This window comes from Talpa occidentalis, unplaced genomic scaffold (genome assembly GCF_014898055.3).
Source record: "Talpa occidentalis isolate TD23 unplaced genomic scaffold, MPIMG_talOcc4v2.1 talOcc4.10, whole genome shotgun sequence".
NCBI classification, from domain to species: domain Eukaryota; kingdom Metazoa; phylum Chordata; class Mammalia; order Eulipotyphla; family Talpidae; genus Talpa; species Talpa occidentalis.
Genome location: NW_023600993.1, coordinates 48,419,110 through 48,441,083, shown reverse-complemented (window position 1 = coordinate 48,441,083; position 21,974 = coordinate 48,419,110). Strand labels below are relative to the sequence as shown.

At 47.0% G+C, this 21,974-nt stretch overlaps 1 protein-coding gene across 3 annotated transcripts in view; it reads left to right on the top strand.

Annotated features, from left to right (window-relative positions):
• LRIG1 (leucine rich repeats and immunoglobulin like domains 1) overlaps positions 1–21,974 on the top strand; it is a 212,749-nt gene that overhangs the window by 163,164 nt on the left and 27,611 nt on the right. For all 3 annotated transcript variants that reach the window (XM_054695390.1, XM_037492370.2, XM_037492378.2), the window contains 3 exons: positions 17,673–17,810; positions 19,786–19,929; positions 21,454–21,597. In XM_054695390.1, coding sequence (XP_054551365.1) covers positions 21,587–21,597 — 11 coding nt within the window. In that variant the 5' untranslated portion in view covers positions 17,673–17,810; positions 19,786–19,929; positions 21,454–21,586. The remainder of the gene's footprint in view (positions 1–17,672; positions 17,811–19,785; positions 19,930–21,453; positions 21,598–21,974) is intronic.

Below are 21,974 nucleotides of genomic sequence, written 5' to 3'. Positions count from 1 at the left end.
AGAGGCTTCCGTCCTTTTCTCTTCACACTCTGCACCTACCTCTCAGAGAACTGCCTGCTTCATGGTCACCCACAAATTAGAATATGGTGAGGAACTGGAGGGCTCCTTGGTACCTTCCCCATCACCTACAAGGTAAAGTCTGCGCTCCTTCAAAGATGACTGGGCGGCATTTCTGCCTGGCCTCTCATCACTTCCTGCCTTGACCTTTACACCCATCGTGCATATGAAGGCCCACCCAGACCACCTCCCGACTCTGTGCCTCATTCATGTTGTCACCTTGGTGTGGAATGGCTGTCCCTCTCCTCACCTCTACAGTGCTGTGTCCCCTCTGCCAGTGAGCCCATAACATCTGCTGCTTTCTCTGTCTCCTTGACTTGAGTGTGAGGTTTTTGGCATTGAGGGATGGCTTTGGGGACCACACTGCCGTCAGATTTACCTTTTTGCTGAAGCTGCATCTCTCACATATTTGAATAAGTGAGCAAAGGACTAAATGAACAGGTCAGTCCAAGAATAAGCAACTGTGTAGAAGGGGCAGGTTTTAGAGAGTTATCACTAAGGTGAAGGGGCGAACTTGGGACAAGTAATAACAGATGGTCTGCTGGGGGCTTCTGGGGGGCGTGGCTCTTTTTAGCCAATAGATGAAACTTGCTTTCCTTGGTTTATTGAAAAGCTCTTCAGTATGTTGTAGGAGAAAAAGGTATAGTAAAAACTGCCCCCTGGCATGCAGTGTCGCCCTGGGGTCCCAGCTCGAGGACTGACTCCTTATTCTGCTACTTTCTCATAGCAGATTTCCAGGCCTTAGTTTGCTTCTATATGAAATTGTCCTCACCCTGGCATGGGCTCTCTTGGCATCTGCTCACCTGGGAGGGAATCACAGGTGGTTTGGGGAGTGACTTTCTCTGAAGTGAAGGTGGATATCCCCCTTTCCCTAACAGGCAGATGGGCAGCAGACTTTCTAAAAAGGTATATCGAGGAGCGTTTAGTTTCTACCATTATCAATGCATTAAGAGAAAAGAAAGCATGTTCTGTAGTTGGACAGTTCAGAGATCCCAGAGCTAAAAGGAAGCAGCTCTCTTTGCTATAGGACATGTGTGAGGGAACTGTCCATTATTAATGGACAGTTATTAATGTCCATTATTAACTGTCCATTATTAATGGACAACTTTCTTTAATAATGGCAAGGTAGAGGTAGTATTTTCTGCAGCAGAATGGGCTGCCTGAAACATTTGTTCTGTGCGATATTAGCTATTGCTTCATGAAGAAAGGATTTTGTAGTCATGCTGGTCTGGGAAGTGAAGAATTGAGCGGAATGAAAGCTGGAGCCCCCATCGACGCTATTCTTTGGCTGGCTGTTTTGAGAGTCTGCAACAGCTGAGAAAAGAGGGTTTGTGGCCATTCTAGAACAGTCTTCATGGAACGCCTTCCAAGCTGCTGTTCCAGGAATGACCTTTGGGAACCATGCAAGCCTGACCAGTGCCTGCCACCTCCTAGGTGTGGATGCCCAGTTAGCCCTTCTGCTTGGCAGGTAGTTCTGGACTTGGCCAAGCCCCAGGATACAGAACCGAAGAATAACTCCTAGTAGACCAGCTCACACTGATCTAGATTCCAGTAAGTTTTACTAACAACATCTTTCTTACTAGCAGCCCAACCCTTCCCCAGCCCTTTCCTAAATAATGCAAAGTAAAGTCCATTTATGCTTAAATCCCACGGAGCCCAGTAGTGTTTGGTACGTGGCCCTCACAGCCGAGTCATGCAGGGTCAGTTTCTTCTGGTTTGAAGGAACAGCTGGAGACCAAACAAGGTAGCAGTTTGGTTGTCTGATTTCACTGTGAATTCTTCCAGTCGAGTCCACTCTGAATATTATGACATAGTATTTTGTGTGTGTTTTAATTAACTTTTTATTGCCAGATAGTTGTAGATTCGTCAACGGTTGTGAAAAATGAGATTACCCATACACAGGTATACTTCATTTTATTGTACTTTGCAGATCCTGCTTGGTTACAATTTGAGGGTGGATTACAGTGCAATTTCCCCAGCAGTGTGCACTCACTTTGTGCTTCTGGGTCATGTTTAATTAGCCATGTGCATTGTTTTCTTAGATAGTGCTGTTGCACACTTAGCAGACTACATTATGGTGTAAACGTCACTCTTACACTCCCCGGGAAACCAAAAGGGTCAATTGACTCCTTCCTGCGGGCCTTGAAGCAGTGGTTGGAACTGAACCAGTACCATCTCCCAGTTATGTGCCTATGCCCTAACTCTTTCCTCAAAGGTAACATCTTGCCACAGCTTTTTATAAGGAGGAATTGACATCAGTGTGGTCAAGACAGAGAACATTCTCATCACGACAGAGCTACCTCGAGTTGCTTTGCAGGCCACACCCATTTCCTTCCTGCTCCCACACCCTTGGCAATCTAACATGTTCTCCATATTTTATAAATTTTCTCTTAAAGAATGGAGTCCCACAGCCTGTAACCTTTAGGGATTGCTTTTTCCAGCCATCATAATCCTCTGGAGATGCCGCTAAGTTGCTGTACGTATCAGCAGTTCACTCCTTAGAGCTGCAGAAGAGACTCAGTGATAGGGATGCACCTGGCTTTGTTTGACCATTTGCCTATTGATGAACATCAGGGCTGTTTCCAGATTTTCGCTATTAAAAATAAAGCTGCTGTGGACATTTAGATACTGATATTTATGTGAACATAAATCATTTCTCTGGGGTGAATGCTCTAGGGTATTATTGGCTGTGTTGTATGTTTAGTGTTTTAAGAAACTGCCATACTTTCCCAGAGTGGCTGTCTCGTTTACGTTCCTACCACCAGTGCATGAATGATGTGGTTCCCACATCATAGCCAGCATTTCGTATTGCCAGTATTTTTGATTTTAGTCATTCAGTAGGTACATATCAGTATCTCATTGTAGTTTTAATTTACGCTCCCGAAGGCTAATGATATTTTTTTTTTTAAATTTTCTAGAGGCATGTTTTATTTATTTATTTGTTTGTTTGTTTGTTTTATGTTTATACATCACTGGGTACAGTCAGAAGCACGGGAGGGTGAGAGAATTCACCAGAGCCAGAGCGGGTAGCAGAGGAGGCAGAAGGACCGAAGTACACTGCTGAGGGGAGCAGCGGGCGGCAGGAGAGGTCTGCGCGCCATGTGGGACCCTCCTCCAGTGGCCAGGGAGCAGCCGGGGATCGAACCGCCGGCGCAGCGGCCGCGGGCAGCTTCACAACCCAGCGCTCAACCGCTGCGCCACCGGGGAGGCCCAAGGCTAATGATATTGAACATCATTTCATGCATGTGCTTATTGGCCATCTGTATCTTTGTGTTGGAATAATAGCTGTTAACATCTTTTACTCATTTCCCCACTGTTAAATAACCAGTTTATAGATGTCTATGAGCAATTTTTAAAAAGCACTTCCTTACCCTGTCATGTTTCTCTGACAGTTGTTAGAGCAGGTGATGAGTCAGCCAACAGCTTCAGCAACCACATCCTGCAAGGATTTCAGATCAGGCAGATATTGAAGAACTTGCAGCTTTTCTATCTTGTTTTTAATATCTATCTTGTTTTTAATATCTATCTATCTTGTTTTTCTATCTTGTTTTTAATACAGTGGCACTTTTGAATTGCCCACTTTTGAATTGGATTATTTGGCTTTCTGCTCTTGAATTTTGAGTTCTTTATATATTCTAGATACTCATTTGTTGTATGTGTGGCTTCAAAGTATTTTTTTTCTCAGTTTATAGATTGCCTTTTCATCTTAACACAATCTTTCACCAAGCACATTTTTAAATTTTGACAAAGTCCAATAATTTCTCCTTTTATGGAGGGCGCTTTTAGCGTCAAATCTAAGTTTAGATCCCAAAGATTTTTTTCCCCTCTGTTTTTCTCAGAAAGAAATGGGGCAACTGTTGGCTCCTGTCAGAACCTAGATGGCAAGACAAGGGTGGCTGCTCTCTTTGATGTTGTACCAGGTCTTATCAGCTTCAGCATAGATGAGAAGGACTGCATTAAAGGGCCAGCTCCTTAATCCCACCCATACAGTCTCTCCCACAGGGCACTCAGTTTGTATGGGAAGGCTTGGGAAATTGCGTGGAAGAGATACCCTAAATCATATGATCAGGAGATCAAGAGGCTTCCAGATGGGGCAGGAAGCAGGTCTGGTTTTATTTTTAAAGGCACATCAGTGATATCGCTCCCTAGAGGGGGGAGGATCTTATTTTGGAGACTGCAGCCAAGTGCTGAAGTAGCTTCCTTCCCTGCTGGAACTGCCAGGAAGCTGGCACAAGGAACATGGGGAATGTGCCAGTGGCCAGCAGCAGGGGGATTTCCTTTTGTGACCCCTGAGGGAATTTCAGGGACACTCCAGCACCCACAATCCCGCCTCTGTCATCTTAGCCTCAGGCCATCTAATGCAGTTTCTAGTACCTCTGCCCTTCCAGAATGTGACCTATCCCAGACTCTTGCTCTCACAGGTTAGCTGGGCCACCCCAGGACAGGGCCTTACACTTTCTGAATATGCAGCAGCAGAAGCTTTCTCTGGTATGGTAGAGAGAGATGGGTTTTTCTCTGCTCTTGGGAGATGTCCTGTATTGACCTGTCAAACTGCCTGAAGAAATAAGAGCCACCCTCACTCATTTAGGGACCACACCAGTTATCTTAAATGTAAGTGGGGCAGGTCTAACTAGGCCCTGCAGGGACCATGTGCTGACACACTGGGTGCCTCGAAGGGTGTGTGTGTGTGTGTGTGTGTGTGTTTCTGTGTCTGTGTCGGGTTGGGGAGAGTAGCATGAACAGTGGCCCACAGTAGGATTTCCCCTCTTTGCATCTGTGGAGTCATCTCTGTTGGAATCAGATTTGTGGGATGGCTCTGGTAGGTACTGAGAAGTAGGAGGAGCAGGGTACTGCTCAGAGAAGCTCTCTTCAGGGATCTTCTACTTACCTGTTAGGCAGTTTCAGTTACCTAGTTAGATGCAGCATCTGGATTCATATCTGGGCTCCAGTCCCAGCTTCCTGCTGCATCACCCTTACTAAGCCTCAGTGTCCACATCTGTAAAAGGGGAATGGTAACAGTATTGCCCTCATTTCCTGTCACAGACTAAATGAGCTGAGCCACAGCCAGGCTTCTGGTAAGCATTAGTGAAATGTTGGGTTTGAGGCCACTCTTCCTGCAGTTAGGGCTACCGCTGCTCTTACTGTAATCTCTACTGAGCAAGATGGATGTTATACCTCCTTGGTAGCTAAGTAGAAAGGGGGGCTTCCTGGCAGCTTCCACTGCCGTGTGCAGCCAACTCCAGCATGGGAACCACTCCCCAGAGGCTGCAAAACCCTGGAGCTCCATTCCAGACTCCAGGTACAAAGGCCCTTTGATGTCTGCAGCACCTGGCGCAGGGTGTGTGTTAGGGTCCAGGGGGTTCAAAAGGAGATTCTGGAAACCAGCACCTTCCCTGTCTAGAAAAACTTTGGTGTGTGCCTGGTGACTGGGTGGAAGAACTTCATGTCAGGGCCTGGCGTCCACCCTGCCAGCACCCCTTGGAGTAAGTCCCTTCAGCCATGATCACTCCAGCAAGCTCTCTGCCCTGGAACTGTCAGACAGGTGAAGCATATCTGCACTTGAGGATCAGGTCCCAGAATTCATTGTCTGTCGTGTGAACTGCTTCATAAAATACCAATTTCATTTACATAATTGATAAGAACGTTAAGATGATATGCCAAAGAGGGGAATATTCCTTCATCACACTTGGTCCAACAGCAGGATATTCTAGTATTTCCTACTTTTTTCCTGCATTTTAACACACGTAGTCCTGTGTGTTAGCAGTTCTGTGTCTGCTATTTCTTATGCATGTGGCTGGAATGATGTCATGCGTTTCCGTGTGAGCATCGTGGGCACTGGATGCCCAGGCTGATGTGGGAGAGTGGCCGCTAGAGGGAGAGGCTGTTGTTTGGATATTTTGAGTAAGGTCACCATGCCATCCATTTATCCACTGTACCTCCCTAGAGGTAAGTTCTGCCAGGAGCAGAGATCACTAGAGCTCTTTAGATTCCTAGAGGACCCCTTTTAGCATGTCTTCCTCACCCCAGCATTGATGAACTTGGAGAGAGCAGTTTGCTCTGTGCGATGCCTTGGCTCCATCACATCACCTGGCAGGACTGACGGCTTCTCACTTACCCCCTGCAGGTGGAAAATCAATGAGCTACCCATTAGTTTCACACTCTCTCAGAGGGGAGTGTGTGTGCCCGTTGGTGAAAATGTTGGGATTCGAACTTGATCTCAGGGGCCCCTCTCACCTGTTATTGCTCACCGCCATGTCTCCACCTTGCCCACCTGTTTTTGCCAGGAATGGCTCAGTCCCTGGGTCTGAGAGAATCTTTGCCATGAGCCTCTAGTTAGGGGTGCCCCTGGAGTGCAGAGCAAACAGGCCGACAGCCAGATCTTGACAGTGTAATGAGAAGAAACCGTGTGAGCCCCGTTCAGCCTCACAGGCCCCAGTGTGCATGCTTGTGGCTCCACATGACCAGACCTAAAGGCCTGGCCTGCCCACTTCCAGGACATGACACCTCCCCAGAGAAGTTAGTGTGTGGGGCAGATCACCCCTATATGCACGTTAGCCAGTTGCCAAGGAAAGGGGGAAAGGAGAAGAAAACAAGGGATATATTGGCGCAGAGGGTCCAGCCAAGGAAAAGGAATTAATTGGACATCTTGACCTTGACCAGAGAGAGGCGCATTTGGCTTCTTCCACCCCAAGGTGGCTGTGTGTGGACGGAACTCAGGGAAGTGGCTTGTTGTTCCTGACTTCCTAGCTCCTGACTCTTCTTGGTGCCTCTAGGCCCTGCCCAGATACCAGGATAGTTACCTCCCTGTGGTCCTGGAACTGGCTCCCCGGGCACTTGCCAGTGCTTAGAAGTCCCTGCTGAGTTAAATGGCACGTCCCAGACGTGACCTAGGACTTCCTCAGGCCAGCGGTGTCTGATTGGAGCACTCCTCCTTGAATTCTCTAGGCTCGGGCTGCAGGTCGGTAGGGCTGTGTGGGAATACGGAGAGACCCCGGGCTGGGCCCCTCACTGTTGTGGGGTTGGCAAGGACGGACTGTTAGCTGCTGTGTGATCAGGAGGGCTGTCTCACCTTGCCTAGCCTGGCTTATCAATGAGTGTCTGGTTTGGGTTATTGAACTTGGGAAATGCACAATCAACCTGAAAGTCCATTTTATCTCACATTTGCTTTTAAATATGCAGACATCTGTACCTAAAAAAGTTAATTCTGCGTTATACCTTTTTTTTTTTTCTTTCAAAAAAAAGGTTTAGTTGGATAGTCTTGCCTTACAGTGTTTTTTGTTTCGTTTTCCTGAATAATATCCTTTATTCGGGAATGAGGTGGTCAATGTAGGAGACTCGGCTATAGTTGCAGTTCATTTATTTTTTCAGCAACTATGTATTGAGCAGCTTTTATATTCCAATCGTTGTTCTGAAGGCCAAGGGTAGAGCGATGAGAAGGTGGGCTGAACACTCCAGCCTCTGGGCCTCTTACCTTATCCTGCTGTAATGACTCGGGACTACTTAATGTTTGGGGAGTTTTTGTTTTATTTTATATATAATTAATATATAACTTTTACAGCAGTTTTAGGTTTACAGAAAAACTGAGCTGAAAGTGTAGAGAGGCTTCCTTTATAACGCCCTACTCCAGTTTCCATCTTGCATTAGTGTGGTACATTTGTTGCAACTGGTGGGTCAATAATGTTACACGATTATTAACTGAACCCATAGTTTACATTAGGGTTCATTGTGTTTTTTTTTTTTTTTTAAGATTTATTTTTATTTATTTATATAAGCACTGGGTACAGTCAGAAGCACAGGAAGGTGAGAGAATTCACCAGAGCAGGGAGCAGAACAGACAGACTGATGAAACACACTGCTGAAGGGAGCAGCGGGCGGCAGGAGAGGTCTGCACGCCATGTGGGACCCTCACCCGGTGGCCGGGGATCGAACCTGCGCTGCAGAGGCTGCGGGCAGCTTCGCAACCCAGCACTCAACTGCTGCGCCACCAGGGCGTATTTTACCGGCTTCCGGAAATGTGTAATGACATGCATCCAACACTGCAGTATCGTGCAGAATGGTTTCATTCTTCTAAAAATCCCCTGTGCTCCACCTTTTCCTCCCTCTCCGCTGGCAACCATAGTAGGTAGCATTTTCTGATGAGCTTCTGTCACTCAACAGTGTGCCTTTCCTTAGTTTGTGGTTGTTGGTTGTGCATGTTAACAGAGTGCAGAATCCTGGCATGTGGGCTGGGTCCTGGTGGTTTGCAGTCATCTGTGGGTTGGATCACTCCAGACTTCGCGGAGTTGGGATGGCCGATTCTGGGTGCATTGTTGGCTGCTTTGTTCCTGGTCTCAGGCTGCCAGCTCCCTGGGTACATGCTGATGGAAGGTGGTTATAAAATGGGCCTGTGTTCAAGGTCCCTGGGGCCACACACTCCCATGGGTGGGACATCAGGGCTCCTTTGCAAGGAATTAATAGAAACTGTTGGTTGAAGACCCCAGGGGAGAATGAGGCTGAAGGAAGTTGGATGGGTGGGAGGTTGGTTGACACAGCCCAGTCCGGCTTTGGAGGGGTCAGCCCCTCCTGGTGGAGGCTGTTTATCCCGCCACTGGACTGCTCTTGTTTTTTATCAGATCTCCACCTGAATAAACAGATCCGGATCGTCATCTGCAGCCAGGCTGAGAATCTGCCAGAATTCCCCAGGGAACTGGTGATTCACCAGCAGTGGGGGTTGGTAGGGGGAGAGAAAGAAAAAGAGAGAGCAAGCCAGAGAGCAAGGGCGAGCACACACGAGAGAGAGCACTGCTTCTTCTGATTCTCATTTCCTGTCCACCAAATCAGCCGGCTGCTCCGTTTCTTATGAGACACCAGTTCCTTAGAGCAAATTATCAATTTATGCAACAGAACAGATAGATGGTTTTGGTTTTCATTTTGAAGAATGTAAAGCAGGCCAGTGAGAGGGTGATGCTTTCGACTGTCATTCTTTTTTTTTTTTTAAGAGGTTTTTTTTTTTAATAGAGGCATGTTTTTATTTATTTATTTATTTGTTTGTTTGTTTTGTTTATACATGCACTGGGTACAGTCAGAAGCGCGGGAGGGTGAGAGAATTCACCAGAGCCAGAGGGGAGAGCAGAGCAGGCAGAAGGACCGAAGTACACTGCTGAGGGGAGCAGCGGGCGGCAGGAGAGGTCTGCGCGCCATGTGGGACCCTCCTCCGGTGGCCGGGGAGCAGCCGGGGATGGAACCGGCGCCGCAGAGGCCGCGGGCAGCTTCGCAACCCAGCGCTCAACCGCTGCGCCACCTGGGAGGCCCCTCGACTGTCATTCTTAAAAGAGAAACTTTTCCTCTTTGGCCTAGGAAAGCTCTTCTGGGCCCAATTGCTCTTTCTTAAACCTCCTCATGTTCATTTTCAAGTTGCAAATGGGCATTGGTCCTGGTGTCAGATACATTCATATTATTTTTTGCCAATTTCAGACTTAGAATTATTATTATTTTTTATTTTACTTTCTTGGTGCTCATTAGGCCCACACAAATTTAATAATTCTATTTGAGAGCTGACCAAGATTAGATTGAGTTTGGCCATGCGCTGTTGCCTTTAGGCTATATTCCATGTTGCAGGGAATAGGTGCAGGAAGAGGGACAGATGAGGGCAATGGTTGAATGAAGCAACATAAACATGGCACTTGGATCAAATGGCACTTCAGATTCACGTCAACCCTGAGGGATTTGATTTAAAAGAAAACTACCAGTGTCTGCTAAGGCCAGACACAGCATTGGCCACACGGTTAGCAGTTCCATGCCTGATCCTTGACGTCTACATAAATACGTGCAAATAGACACCAATGTAAGTGGAAAAGCCATATCTGCATTCAAATTGAGCCATAATCTAAAATTGGAAATAACTCATGGTCCATCAGCAGAACAAAAAATAAATTGCTGTATATTCCTTCAATAGAAATACTATGTAGCGGATGAAAAAAGAATTAACTACTGCTAATGCAAAAACCTGAATGGGTCTCATCAACATAGTATGGAGTGGAAGCAGCCAGACACTAAAGAGTGTATATAGAGTGATTACATGTCTATAGAGCACAAATGTAGGCAAAATTAATCTTTGGTGATAGAAGTGAGGGGTTCCCTCTGGGAAGAATTACAACTAGGAAAGTAATAGGAGGAAAGTATCTGGGATGCTGAAAACACTTTGGATCTTGATCTGAGCAGTTATTAGTTGGGTACTTGTATTTTATAAAAATATGTTGAGCTCTATACCAGTAATTTATACAAATCTTAGTATGCACATGATAGGTCAATAAAAACATTTACAAATCAACAGAATAACTGTCATCCCTGGACCATATACCTGTTTGCTAGTGCTGTATTTTTCAACAAAGGAAATATTATCTTCACGTGTGTTTTTGAAATGATTAACATCCTTTGGCACTTGGAGCAATACAGCAAGACCCTCGTGGGCCGGCATCAGGGCCAGTTGGCTCTGCACTGTCTTTTACACTAAGTATCAGGGTCACAGATCATGTCACATTGTATGGATCCAAGGATGGTATCTAAAATTACATCGCAATCCCAAGTGGCACCTCAGGCTGAGTATACGCCATCTTCCATCGTTGCTCAGACCTTGGAGTAGCTGCTGTGTCGGGGCAGTGGGGTTAGATTCCTGCACTGCCAAAGTGAGAATTCAGGGCAGCACAGCAATGGACTAGGGCAGAGAGCTGAGTCTGGTGCTCAGAGGCCAGCACTTGAGGACTAGTTTGTGTGAAAACCAGTTTCCTGAAACAACACGGGTTTCAGTTGCTCAGGTGCACTTAGCCTCAGATTTTCAACTGCACTGTGGTCATTAGCCCTAAACCCCCATGTGTTGTTCAAGGGTCAACTATATTTGTTAGCCAGAGGTCCAAATGAGGCTACAGCTATAATTTGAATTATTCTGTTTTGTTAAATAAGACATTTTAAAAGTTTGATGTTGAGGTAACATTATGGCAGATTTGCTGTTTCTTGTTAGGAGTCAACACTCCAGGGGGTCACAGTGTGAACTTGTGAGTACTGTAATTGTCCGGAAGAGCTGGAGGTCACGCCTGCTTAGATGTGGGACTGGACATTGGCCACTGAGGGTGTTTCTGTCTAATTGGGACATCAGAACTAAAGAGAGTAAGCATGTATAGTGTTTGCCTGCCTGTCTCCACTGACTCCAACAAAGAGGCTAGACCATCTTCTGAGAAACATATTGATGTAGTCTGGAGTTTCATTTTACTTCCTGAAAAGGTAGGAAGGCATCAGTGGAAAAGTTTGCTGTTAATGATATCTGATTTGGGCACTAGAGGGAAAAGAGGAAGGTTTTCTTTCTCTGCTATAGTAGGTATTTAGCCCCATTTTGATGGTGGTTAAGCAAGATACAGAGTGATCTATACCAGTTCCAAAGCTGCATCAGAAAAAAGAATTACAGTATAGGTCCCTGCCTTTCCTTAAACACCCCCCCCCAAAAAAAAAAAACACCACTGATTGCTACCATGTAGATTATCAAGGATCAGCCAACTCTAGGCAGAGGGTCAAATCTGGCCCACAGTTTGTGTTTATAAATAAAATTTTATTGGAACACAGCCACACTTCCTCATCTGTGGCTGCTTTTACATTTCAGTGTTTAGTGGTGACAGACACCTTATGGTCCACGAAGTCTGAAATATTTACTGTCTTGCCTATTATAGAATAAGTTTGCTGACTGCTGGTGTAGACAGTAATTTTAGGAACCAGCTTATTAATCCTTTCGACCCACCTTGACCCTGCTTCCTTTCATCTCCTTGCCCTTTCTTCCTGGCTGTTATCTGTGACACAAGATCTTTTCCACCACTAGCAGGAATACCTTGTAAACCGGGCTTTCACAGAACCGTAGTGGAACAATCACTTATGATAAAAAGTTTTGAACGTTGGTTTCAAATGCCTCCGTCTGTTTTACTGTCTAATTTAACATCAGCTCTGAAAATGTAGCCAAGTGGGGAGAGCTTATCTTGCCTGCTTTCTGACTTTGAAGGTGATTTTATTTTTGAAGCCTTTAACAGGTGTTGGTTTAATAGACTTGGGCTGTATTAAGTTCTCCTCACCCCAGAGAGCAGCCCGGGGGTAAACCGACACTGGATGGAGGCAAACACTGCCTGATGTATCCACTGCGCACTCCCCAGTCCCTGTAACTATAGAATCATCTGGTTTGGTTTGGTGGCAGAGAAGGACTGGAGTGCTCCTTTGATGAGGCCAGTAGGAGGTGCTTCCACCACACCGTCCTCTTCCCTAGCTTCTTCCTCAGTCTCTTTTGTGAATGTTAAGCACATCCCTACTAAATAGACTGACAGTCTTTATTCCTAAAGGTAACCATTGCACCCTGGGATGTAGATCTGTAAACACTGGTCACAGTGGAACCGTCTGCCCACCCAGAATATCCACGAGTAACCGCTTCAGCTGCATCAATCTTTTGTGCCAAGATAAGCTGCACAAAACCCTGTGCACTCACCCGGGACTCTGGGAGGCTAGTACAAAGTGAACCAAGCTTTGCCGCAGGATTGTGGATTGAGTCATTGGTAGTGCCCTTAAAATTCTTCTGGGAGAGCTTCTGGGATGGGCTAGAAAAGAGTCCTGCTCCCCTGGGTTTGTGTGTTGGCTCCTCTTATTTCCCAGCCGTGTGAAAACCTTGGGCAAATTCCAGCAGATCTCTGAGCCATGGTTTCTTCAGCTGTAGAGGTGATAATGCTACCTGTCTCATTAGGTTGCTGTGTGATTTCACTGATGCTTCACTAGGACCTGCGACTTACAGGTGTTCAGTTGATTCAGAAGTGTAAAGAGGAGGGTAGACCTTGGAAAATGGGCAGTTAAAGTTATATTAAAGAGGTGACATGGACAGTTTTATGAAAGTAGAGCTCGGAATTGAGTCAGGCTACAAATGCTTTTTTACAGCTATCCGTTCTCAAGGCTGGGGGTGGTGGACAGGGACCCACCAACACCTGCAGGGGTCTGAATGCTAGCTCTTTCTTCTGATCTTAATAGATGGCGTCTAGAAGGAATGTCCAGGCTGCCTCTGGTGACATGGCATGTGGTAGGCTTGGGTCCAAGGCATGAGCTTGAACCCTACTTGCTGCAGAGTGAGGAAGGAAAGTGTAACCAACTGGATGGAGATCCACAGTGTCTCTTGACCACCCTGAATCCTGTACAAGTTTCAGTCTGGGATTTGCTTTGAAGAAGCAACTCCCCAAGAGGGCACAATCTTCTCAGCGTCTCAGTTTAACTTTAGTTGGAACATGCCTGTTTTCTCATGAACCAAAGAGTAGGAGCTTAGAGGTAACCCTTTGGTTCTGAGAAGGGCAGCAGACCTGCCTGTTTGCCTTGAATTGTTGCAGAGGAATAAACAGGGCATAGTCATTAATTAATTCTATTTATTCATTCCTTTTTCCAAAGCACCTCCTATGAACTAGTTCCTGAGCCTGGTCCTAAGGATACAAATACAACTAATAAAACCAGAACTCATTTTATTGAGCAACTGCTGTGTGTCATGTCACATCAGCTCATGAAGCCACAGGAACTTAACATCCCTCTTTACAGAGAGGACTACCCTGGTTTCACACCTCTAAGTGGTATAGGTAGGTCCTGAGGCAGAAGTCTTCCTACTGTGTTGTATGGCCAGTGAGGAACCTAGGTTTGAGCTGGAGGAGTAGGAAGTAAGGCAGGTGTGTTGCAGGATGAAGACCTTTGTAAGGACTTCATCCTAAGATACAAAAGTCATCCTTTGAGTTCCAGGCAAAGAAATCCTGTGAACCGGCTTAGCTTTTTGCTCTGTCTTGTTTTAGAGTGGTAAAGTCCACATAACATAAAATATACCACATTAATCATTTTTTTAAAATGTTTATTTTTTTTTATAGAGGCATGTTTTATTTATTTATTTATTTGTTTGTTTGTTTGTTTTGTTTATACAAGCACTGGGTATAGTCAGAAGCGCGGGAGGGTGAGAGAATTCACCAGAGCCAGAGCGGGGAGCAGAGCAGGCAGAAGGACCGAAGTACACTGCTGAAGGGAGCAACGGGCGGCAGGAGAGGTCTGCGCGCCATGCGGGACCCTCCTCCGGTGGCCGGGGAGCAGCCGGGGATCGAACCGGCGCCGCAGAGGCCGCGGGCAGCCTCGCAACCCAGCGCTCAACCGCTGCGCCACTGGGGAGGCCCACATTAATCATTTTTTTAAGTGTCCAGTGCAGCAGTATTAAATATACTTGTGTTGTGCAACCTATCTCTAGAGCTTTTTCTGTCTTGCAAAATTAAAAACTCCAAACTCATCAAACAACTCTCCATTTCCCCGCCCCCCCCCCCCCCCCAGTCTCTGGCAGCCACCCATCTATTTTCTGTTTCAATGAGTTTAACTCTTCTCGATGCCTCTTCAAAGTGGAGTGTTGAACCATCCCAGGCCAGGTTGGTTCACTGTTGGTTCTTGTAGACAAAAAGAGAATGTTGAAGCCTTTGGTGGATTTTACAGGACTTTAATGCCGAATAGGGACAGACCGACCAGCAGGGAGAGAGCAGTCTTTCCTGTTCTATCTCCCAGTCTCATGTCACCTCGCCTCAGAGTGGTCCTCAGAGTGATGCCCCTTTATCTGTTGCCTTTTGGCACAGGTGTCCACACTTACATATGGGCATGGCCGTGCTCTCTGGACCCAGGTGTCCATAATCATAGGTGTGTGTGCCTCACCCATGCCCAGGCCTCTCCGCCCCGGGCATCCATGCAACCTAGGAGGAGTGCAGGACTGCAGGTGGAAACTGTGGAGTAAAAAAGCCTGTGCTATGTTATTTACATGGAGTAATACAGAATATGTCTTTTAGTAACTGGCTTTTCTCACGTAAATCCTTGATTCACCCCTGTGGGAGCTTCCTTTTCAAGGTTGAATAATAGCCCATTGTACATACACACCTCATGTGTTTTATCTCTTCATCTGCTGGTGAACGCTGGGGTTGCTTCACTTTTGGCTGTTGTGAATAATGCTGCTACGTGCAGGAACCTCTTTGAGATCTGCTTTTAGTCCTTTTGGGTCTACCCCCAGAGGGAGAATTGCTGGATCCTGTGGTAACAGTTCTGCTTAGTGTTTTGAGGCACCACCTGCAGCAGCTGCACCAGGGTTCCAATTTTTCCACATCCTCACCCACACCTGTTACTTGTTTTTTGATAGTGCTGTCCTGTGGGTGTGTGGTGGTATATCGTTGGCATGGCCCTGATGACTAATGTGTTGAGTATCTGTCCATGTGCTTATTGGCCAGGCCTGTATCTTCTTTGGAGGAACATGTCTTCAAGTCCTTTGCCTGCTTTTTAATTGGATGGTTTGCTTTTCTTGTGCTTGAGTTGTAGGAGCTCTTCATATATTCTGGACATTATACTCTTATCAGACAGGTGGTTTGCAGATGTTTCTTCTCAGTGTGTGGAATGTCTTACCACCACTTCTGGCTGCTGGGCTGGGAATGGACCGTACATTGGCAAGGACAGAAGTCTAGTTAGTAGTTTACTGAGCTGATCCCTTAACATTTGCAAACTACAAAATTAAGAATCACGGTTTGATGTACCCCAGCTGTAGTCTCCAGATCCTGGGGCACCTCTGTCACTCTCTGTTGTGTCTGTCTTGCATGTCTCTCACCTGGATCGCTGTGCATTGCTTCCCCTGATGGGGTCCTGCTGGTGTCCCAGCTCCATCAGCCCCTCCCCGGAGCGTCAGCCAGCGCTCTGGACCTATCCCAGCAACCTCTTCTGGCAGAGTTCAGCCCTGCTTGCCTCTGGCTCAGGCACATTTCACCATCCTGCTGCCTCACCCTCTCTCCCACACACTCTTGTTTCTCATCTCCACGGCTCTCTCTTCTGTAAGTGGGGAACTTTATCCAGCGTGTGAAAGAGACAGTATCCTTCCTTCACTGTGGCCCTGCGCTGAGCAGGGGCCAGAATGTGTTTGATTCAATGAATAAATAGACTGACAAGAAAGGAGAGAGGAAGAAGTTGAAAGAAGACAGCGGAGGAGGTGGGGGAGAAGAGGCCAAGGTAACAGGAGAAGTGTCGGGGCGCACAGCTGTCCCACGACCCTCCCTGTGTCCCTCTTTGTGTGACTTGGGGCCAGTGGCGCCCCCCCCCCCTTTTTTTTTTCAGACCCTCTGGCTGGCTCCCTGCATTCAGAGTTCCTGGATAAGACTCAACTCTTTTGCCTTTATTTCTTGTTCTTTTTTCCCATACTTTACATAATAAAAGTTTTCTTTTTTCCTTTTTCTTTGGGAGTCAGAAAACTGAAGAGACTATTAGGAACTCAGTAAAGATCTCAAAGGAAGTAGCTGTGGGAGGGGGGAGGGTCGGCTGGGAGGGATCAGGAGGGGAAAGTGGTCTTTCATTCTGGGGAGATTTTGCCGTGTGCAATTGTGCCCTGGTAAATGAATTTTTGGGTTCAGGGCCTGGGAGACTTGTTAAAAAGAAAAACAAAAAATAACAAAGGAGTCCATGAGAAACCCCAGAGCTTCTGGGAAAGGCCCTTGTTTATGGCCGTTGGAACTGATTTGGTCAAGTGTTTGTTTAAAAGAGATGCCACTCGGTGAGTGACGCCTGGCTTACTTGTGTTGTGTTCAAGAATGCTTTGATTGGCCAGAGACCCTGCCACTGTTTACTCAGAAACTGGCCCGAGTACGTGCCTGGAACCCAGAGACCCACCTCTTCCATTCAACACATTCTTAAGTATCTGAATATCGGGACTATGGATGTGGCAGTCGAATCGTCCAGGCAGAGCCAAGTCCCTAATGGGGCTGTTCCTTCCAACGTTAGTTAGCATTTATTTGCTACCTGTCCTGATTAGCAGATATTGGCTGCTCCATTAGGCTCTGAATTTGGCAGAAAGAGGATTGACAGTACCAATAGGTCATGGTGGTGACATACTTTTCTTGGAGGGCAAACACTCATCACTTTTGTTAACATTTGCCAGATGGTCACATCCCAACACACATTCCCATTTTCCAGATGAGAAACCGAGAAATAAAGTTTTCAAGGGACCTAGTCAGGAGGTTTGTGGGATCCAGTTAGACCTGGCAGCCAAGTGCCTGTTTTCTATACTTGGTGACAGGATTTGGCTTTCTCTTCTTGTTTTTAAATCCCTCCTGCCTGTCTCATGCCTGGTACAGGGAAGGACCCAGAGAATGCTAGGTGTGGAAGGATGTGTTAAATGGGATTAATCTGGTCTCAAGCCTGCAGCCTTGTTGGTGGTGGGGTGGGACTAGGTTCCGAAGATTGCAAATCAAAATTGTTTTAGGAGCTGGCTCGATTCACCCCACGTCTGTTCTGAAAGTCATCCCTGAGAGTCCCTGCACCATCTGCTTCACCACCCCTGTGTTCTTGCCTTCAGGGAGAGCAGTCAGGCTTAGAACTTGCCACAGACACAGAATTTGATATTGTTTCTAGCACCTGGCCAGCAGGTAATAAGTGACAGAAAGACGTATGGGAAATCTCATTCTAAGAGTGTCACTGCGTTTGTAGTTTTCTGAAAGCGCAAAATAGCTAAGGGGAAAGTGTCTAAAAGAAGTAGCAGAGAAAATCTGTTTCTTTGCTAAAAGTCACGTTGAAGTCACTTCTCTCTGTTTTAGGCAACACAATAAGATTCGCAGCGTGGAGCGGAGTCAGCTGGAGGCTTACCTGTCCTTAGAAGTACTGGACCTGAGTTCCAACAACATCACGGAGATCCGGAGCACCTGCTTTCCCCACGGACTGCCCATCAAGGAGCTGTAAGTGCAGCAGGTCTGGCTGCAGGGGCTTGGGCGAGTCTGCAGGAAGGGGTCCTTCCACTTCTCGCAGAGGGCAGCCAACCCATTGTCTTCCATTTGCCTGTTTATAAACTATTCCCCAACCTCGTGGTGTCATTCTGACTCTACAGACGGGTGAGGAAGCTGGGGCAGGGAGAGGTGAAGTGGCCTGAAAGCTCACCCCCTGAGATGAAGTTCTCACCCTCAAATCCAGGTCTATTGTGGCAACAAAGCCTGCTTGCTTTCTCATTCACTGGCTGCCTCCCAGGAAAGCCGAGAGAGAAGACTTCGGGGTGGACACAGGAAGGACACTGCGGGGAAGCCTCTCTGATGAGACTTCATCTGTCAGAGCTACCCTGCTAGCATCATGCACTATTTAAACACACTGTTCAGTTTATTTATTCTGTGGGTTCTAGGGCCCTTCTAGATTGCTACATCGGTTTGTTCCTCTACCACCCATCTTAATGCTCCATTTCACACTCAGTGGATGGTAGACAGGAGGAAAACAGTTAGAACCTATTTAACTCACTGCCTATTGCTAGGAAAATGCCGCTTTGGGGAAGAAACTGAAAATTAATTCAGGGTTAAAGAGGCTTTTTTCAAATGTCGTGAGTTTTCATTCCCATCATTTTTAATGTTCCTGAGTAATTTTAGAGACGATTTTTGAGGCTGGTTTAAGGGTCATTGTGACCCATCTTTTTAGGGAGGGATTGGCACACAGATTTTTCAGGGCCCCCTTAGGAGAACAGTGGTCTCTTAGGCTGCGTCAAGCCACCAGTTGGAAACAGAAGGCCTGGGTGTTTGTTAGTGAGCATGGCGGCACATGCAGACTGCGAGATTTTCAGGAAGGAGGTGCCGGCTGTCACGCTGCACTTCCTTGCTTGGGACAAAGAGATCACCAACTGCTAACTGAGTTGCAGTGACCTTCTCTCTCTGCATGAAAGCCACAGTGACTTTCTGTTTGGCAGACACTGGCCAGTTTATCTTCATCACACACACTGTTCTTCTTTAATCTGGAGTGTTAAGAACAAACAGTCCAGCCCCATTTTTAAAGCATCCTCATGTGCCCTGTCCTGGGCTGCTGCCTGAGGGAGTGATCAACATGCCTTATTCCCAGCCCCTCTCTCTTGTGGAATTTTCTCATCTTTCTCCTTTTTTGCTTAAGCTACAAAATGGAGCATTTGTCCCAGAAGGTAGAAAGATAGGTGTTGGGGTAACACCACATGGCCCCTCCCTTTTTCTCTTTTCCATCTCTGTTACTTGGCATCACGCAGACCCAGACCTTAGCTGCACACGGCGGTGGGTTTCGAGGGAAGGCACCCCTTCCACACGCGAGCCTGTCTACAGAGGTACCTTTGAGGTATTGCTTGTTTTCTAAAGGGACTCCCTGCAGGTCTCTTGCAACTAATGTTTTCTTTGATATAGTTAAAGTTATTCAAATGGATTGGTTTATACACATTCATCACATAAATCATATGTGAGTCACTTTAAAATTAAAGACTCTCTAAATGATGAAATCGGCTCTGACTGCTCTCGCACACCACTCTTTGGGGCTTTTCCCACCACCTTGAGCCCTAACCCTTGGGCGGTCTTGCTGAGGAGGGAATCCTGCAGGGGGATGCACACCCTGCCAGCTGGTGGGTGTCTGGGAGTAGAGGTCATTGACTCTCACGTCCGTCCTCCAGGGACTTCTGTCCTCCAGGGACAACCCACTAGCCATGAACACCAGGTGCGCAGGGCAGAACTAAGGCAACTTTGAGGCCTTCAAACCTGAAGGGCCTCCACCATCAAGGAACAAAAATAGTTTTCACAGCCACAGGGCGATGGCTGTGTCACGGAGCCCGGTCCTGATGAGTGTGTTTTAGCTTATGCTCCCAATCAGCCAGGTCTGGTGTTTGTAACAGAACGAGGAAGGCCTCCCACTGACCATTGCATTTTCTCTCCTGAATCATCCCAGCAACCTGGCCAGCAACCGGATCAACACCCTGGAGTCAGGAGCATTTGATGGTCTGTCACGGTCACTGCAGACACTCCGGCTGAGCAAAAACAGGATCACCCAGCTTCCTGTGAAAGCCTTCAAGTTACCCAGGTTGACACAACTGTGAGTACAGAAACCTGCACTTTAATTAAGGTTAGCCAGACTTTATGGAAGCCAGATTTCCCCGAAGACCCCGTACCAAATGCGACCCCTTCCTCATTCCCCCTGGTCAGACTCTGCATAAACTATCATTAATGACCCTGTGGCAACACCTAATAAAAACAAATTAAAAGCTGGGTCTGGTACCTGTGGGCGGCCTCGGGCTGAGAAAAAGATCCACTGAGTGTATACATACTCTTCTTCGCTGGCACTTGCTCAAATGAAATTCCAACTCCTGCTGGCCAGCAGCTGATCCTGGCTAACGCAGGCTGTGTGGGTTGATTCCTTATTTCTCCTTGAGGCTTTGTTTTTTCCAAAGGCACCCCTGTAGTCTGTGTTGTGGCCTAAAGGTGTCCAATGCTTCCTGAGCACTTTGAGAGTGAGTCATTGTAGCCAGAAGTAGTATAAGCAAGAGATGGGCTGTCTTCATTGCCAAAATATCCCAAGGTCGTTTATTTCTTTTTAAAGAAAGGATTTATTTGTTTCGTTTCTTGATCAGCAAAGCCAAGTGCCCTCCCACAGTGGACATAGGGTTTAGATTCAAGAAAACTCTGGTAACTAGAACCATGATCGACTGTTTCTTGGGTTTTTGTTTTGTCTTTTTCTCCCTGTATCTTCTTTATAGCAGAAGAGTGTAATTCAGGAAAACAAGTCAGTATTGGAGATTTGCTTTAAATGTAACAGAACAGTTGTTTAGAACTAGTTTAGCAAGACACTGGGGAGCCCCAGCACCCTCACTGTAGGTCTCACCTCTGGGGTAGATCCTGGCTACACTTGCTGCAGTCCTGAAGAAGCCTCCTGGCTGCCCAAGAGGTTGTGAGGGGCCAGGTCATGAGACGCTGCACAAGTATTTGGGTGAAAACCAAAGGCTCTTAAGCCCCGTGTTCACCTGCCCTTTCCCCAGTTTTACAAATGGGTCCAGCCCACCCACATTCCTGACATCTTAATTGAGGTTTTATCATGCTGGGGTACAAGCCAAATATGTATGCTTCATGATGCATCTAGATCTGCTCTCCCATATGCATAATGTTTCTCCAAAGTACAGACCGTATTCAATGTGGAGAGTGAAATGTGTCATTGTCATTTGATACCAAGGGTTAGATTTTTCCCAGGCTGAGGCATCATCATCTGTGGTTTTTGGTTGCTCAGCTAAGACACCTCACCTAAAAAGTTCCCATCCTGAGTCATGCCCACCACCTCACTGCAGAATCATGGACATTCAGGGATGAAATGTGAGTGCTCATTCACTCAGGGGCACAGCAGGGCCAGCTTCAGGAGAGATCTGACCGCCCCCCTCATCTTTCAACCATTAGCAGTGACCCGCATCATTGATGGCTCCTGGGTGGTGGCGGGAACAGCTCTGAGACTCACATGGGCCCGCTCGCCCTGATTTTCCCTGCTGGCTTAGACCCACTTGGGACTCGGTGAGAATGGTCCTAAATGGGGTATGTAAAGGATGCTCTGAACCCAGAGGCTTTGTCTTTTTAGGGACCTCAATCGGAATCGCATTCGGCTGATCGAAGGCCTGACATTCCAGGGACTCGACAGTTTGGAGGTGCTGAAGCTTCAGCGAAACAACATCAGCAAGCTGACAGATGGGGCCTTCTGGGGGCTGTCCAAGATGCATGTGCTGTAAGTGTGGGGCCTGGCCCCTTTGGGTGCTAAGGATGCTTGCTGGTCTGTTTTCATCACTTGGGCATGTTCATTCACCCCAGTGGGGTCGCAAGGCCCAACCTGCCCTTTGGAACTTCTACTGAGCCTGATTCTTTGTCTTTGGAGGCCACACCAGATCTAATGGTGTTTGCCTCAAAGGTTAGGAAAATCTTCTGGGGACAGTTTGAGTAAGTTGGTTGGTAAAAATGAAAGAGGTAGCCATTTGCTGGAGCCATCCGCCCCTTCCTCCCACCCCCGCCTGCTGCTTTAGTGACAGAGGGACCACAGGGTGGGCCCCCTTCCCACATCCTTTCCCCTCTCCCACACACTACAGGAAGTTCCCTCTCTCCCCTTCT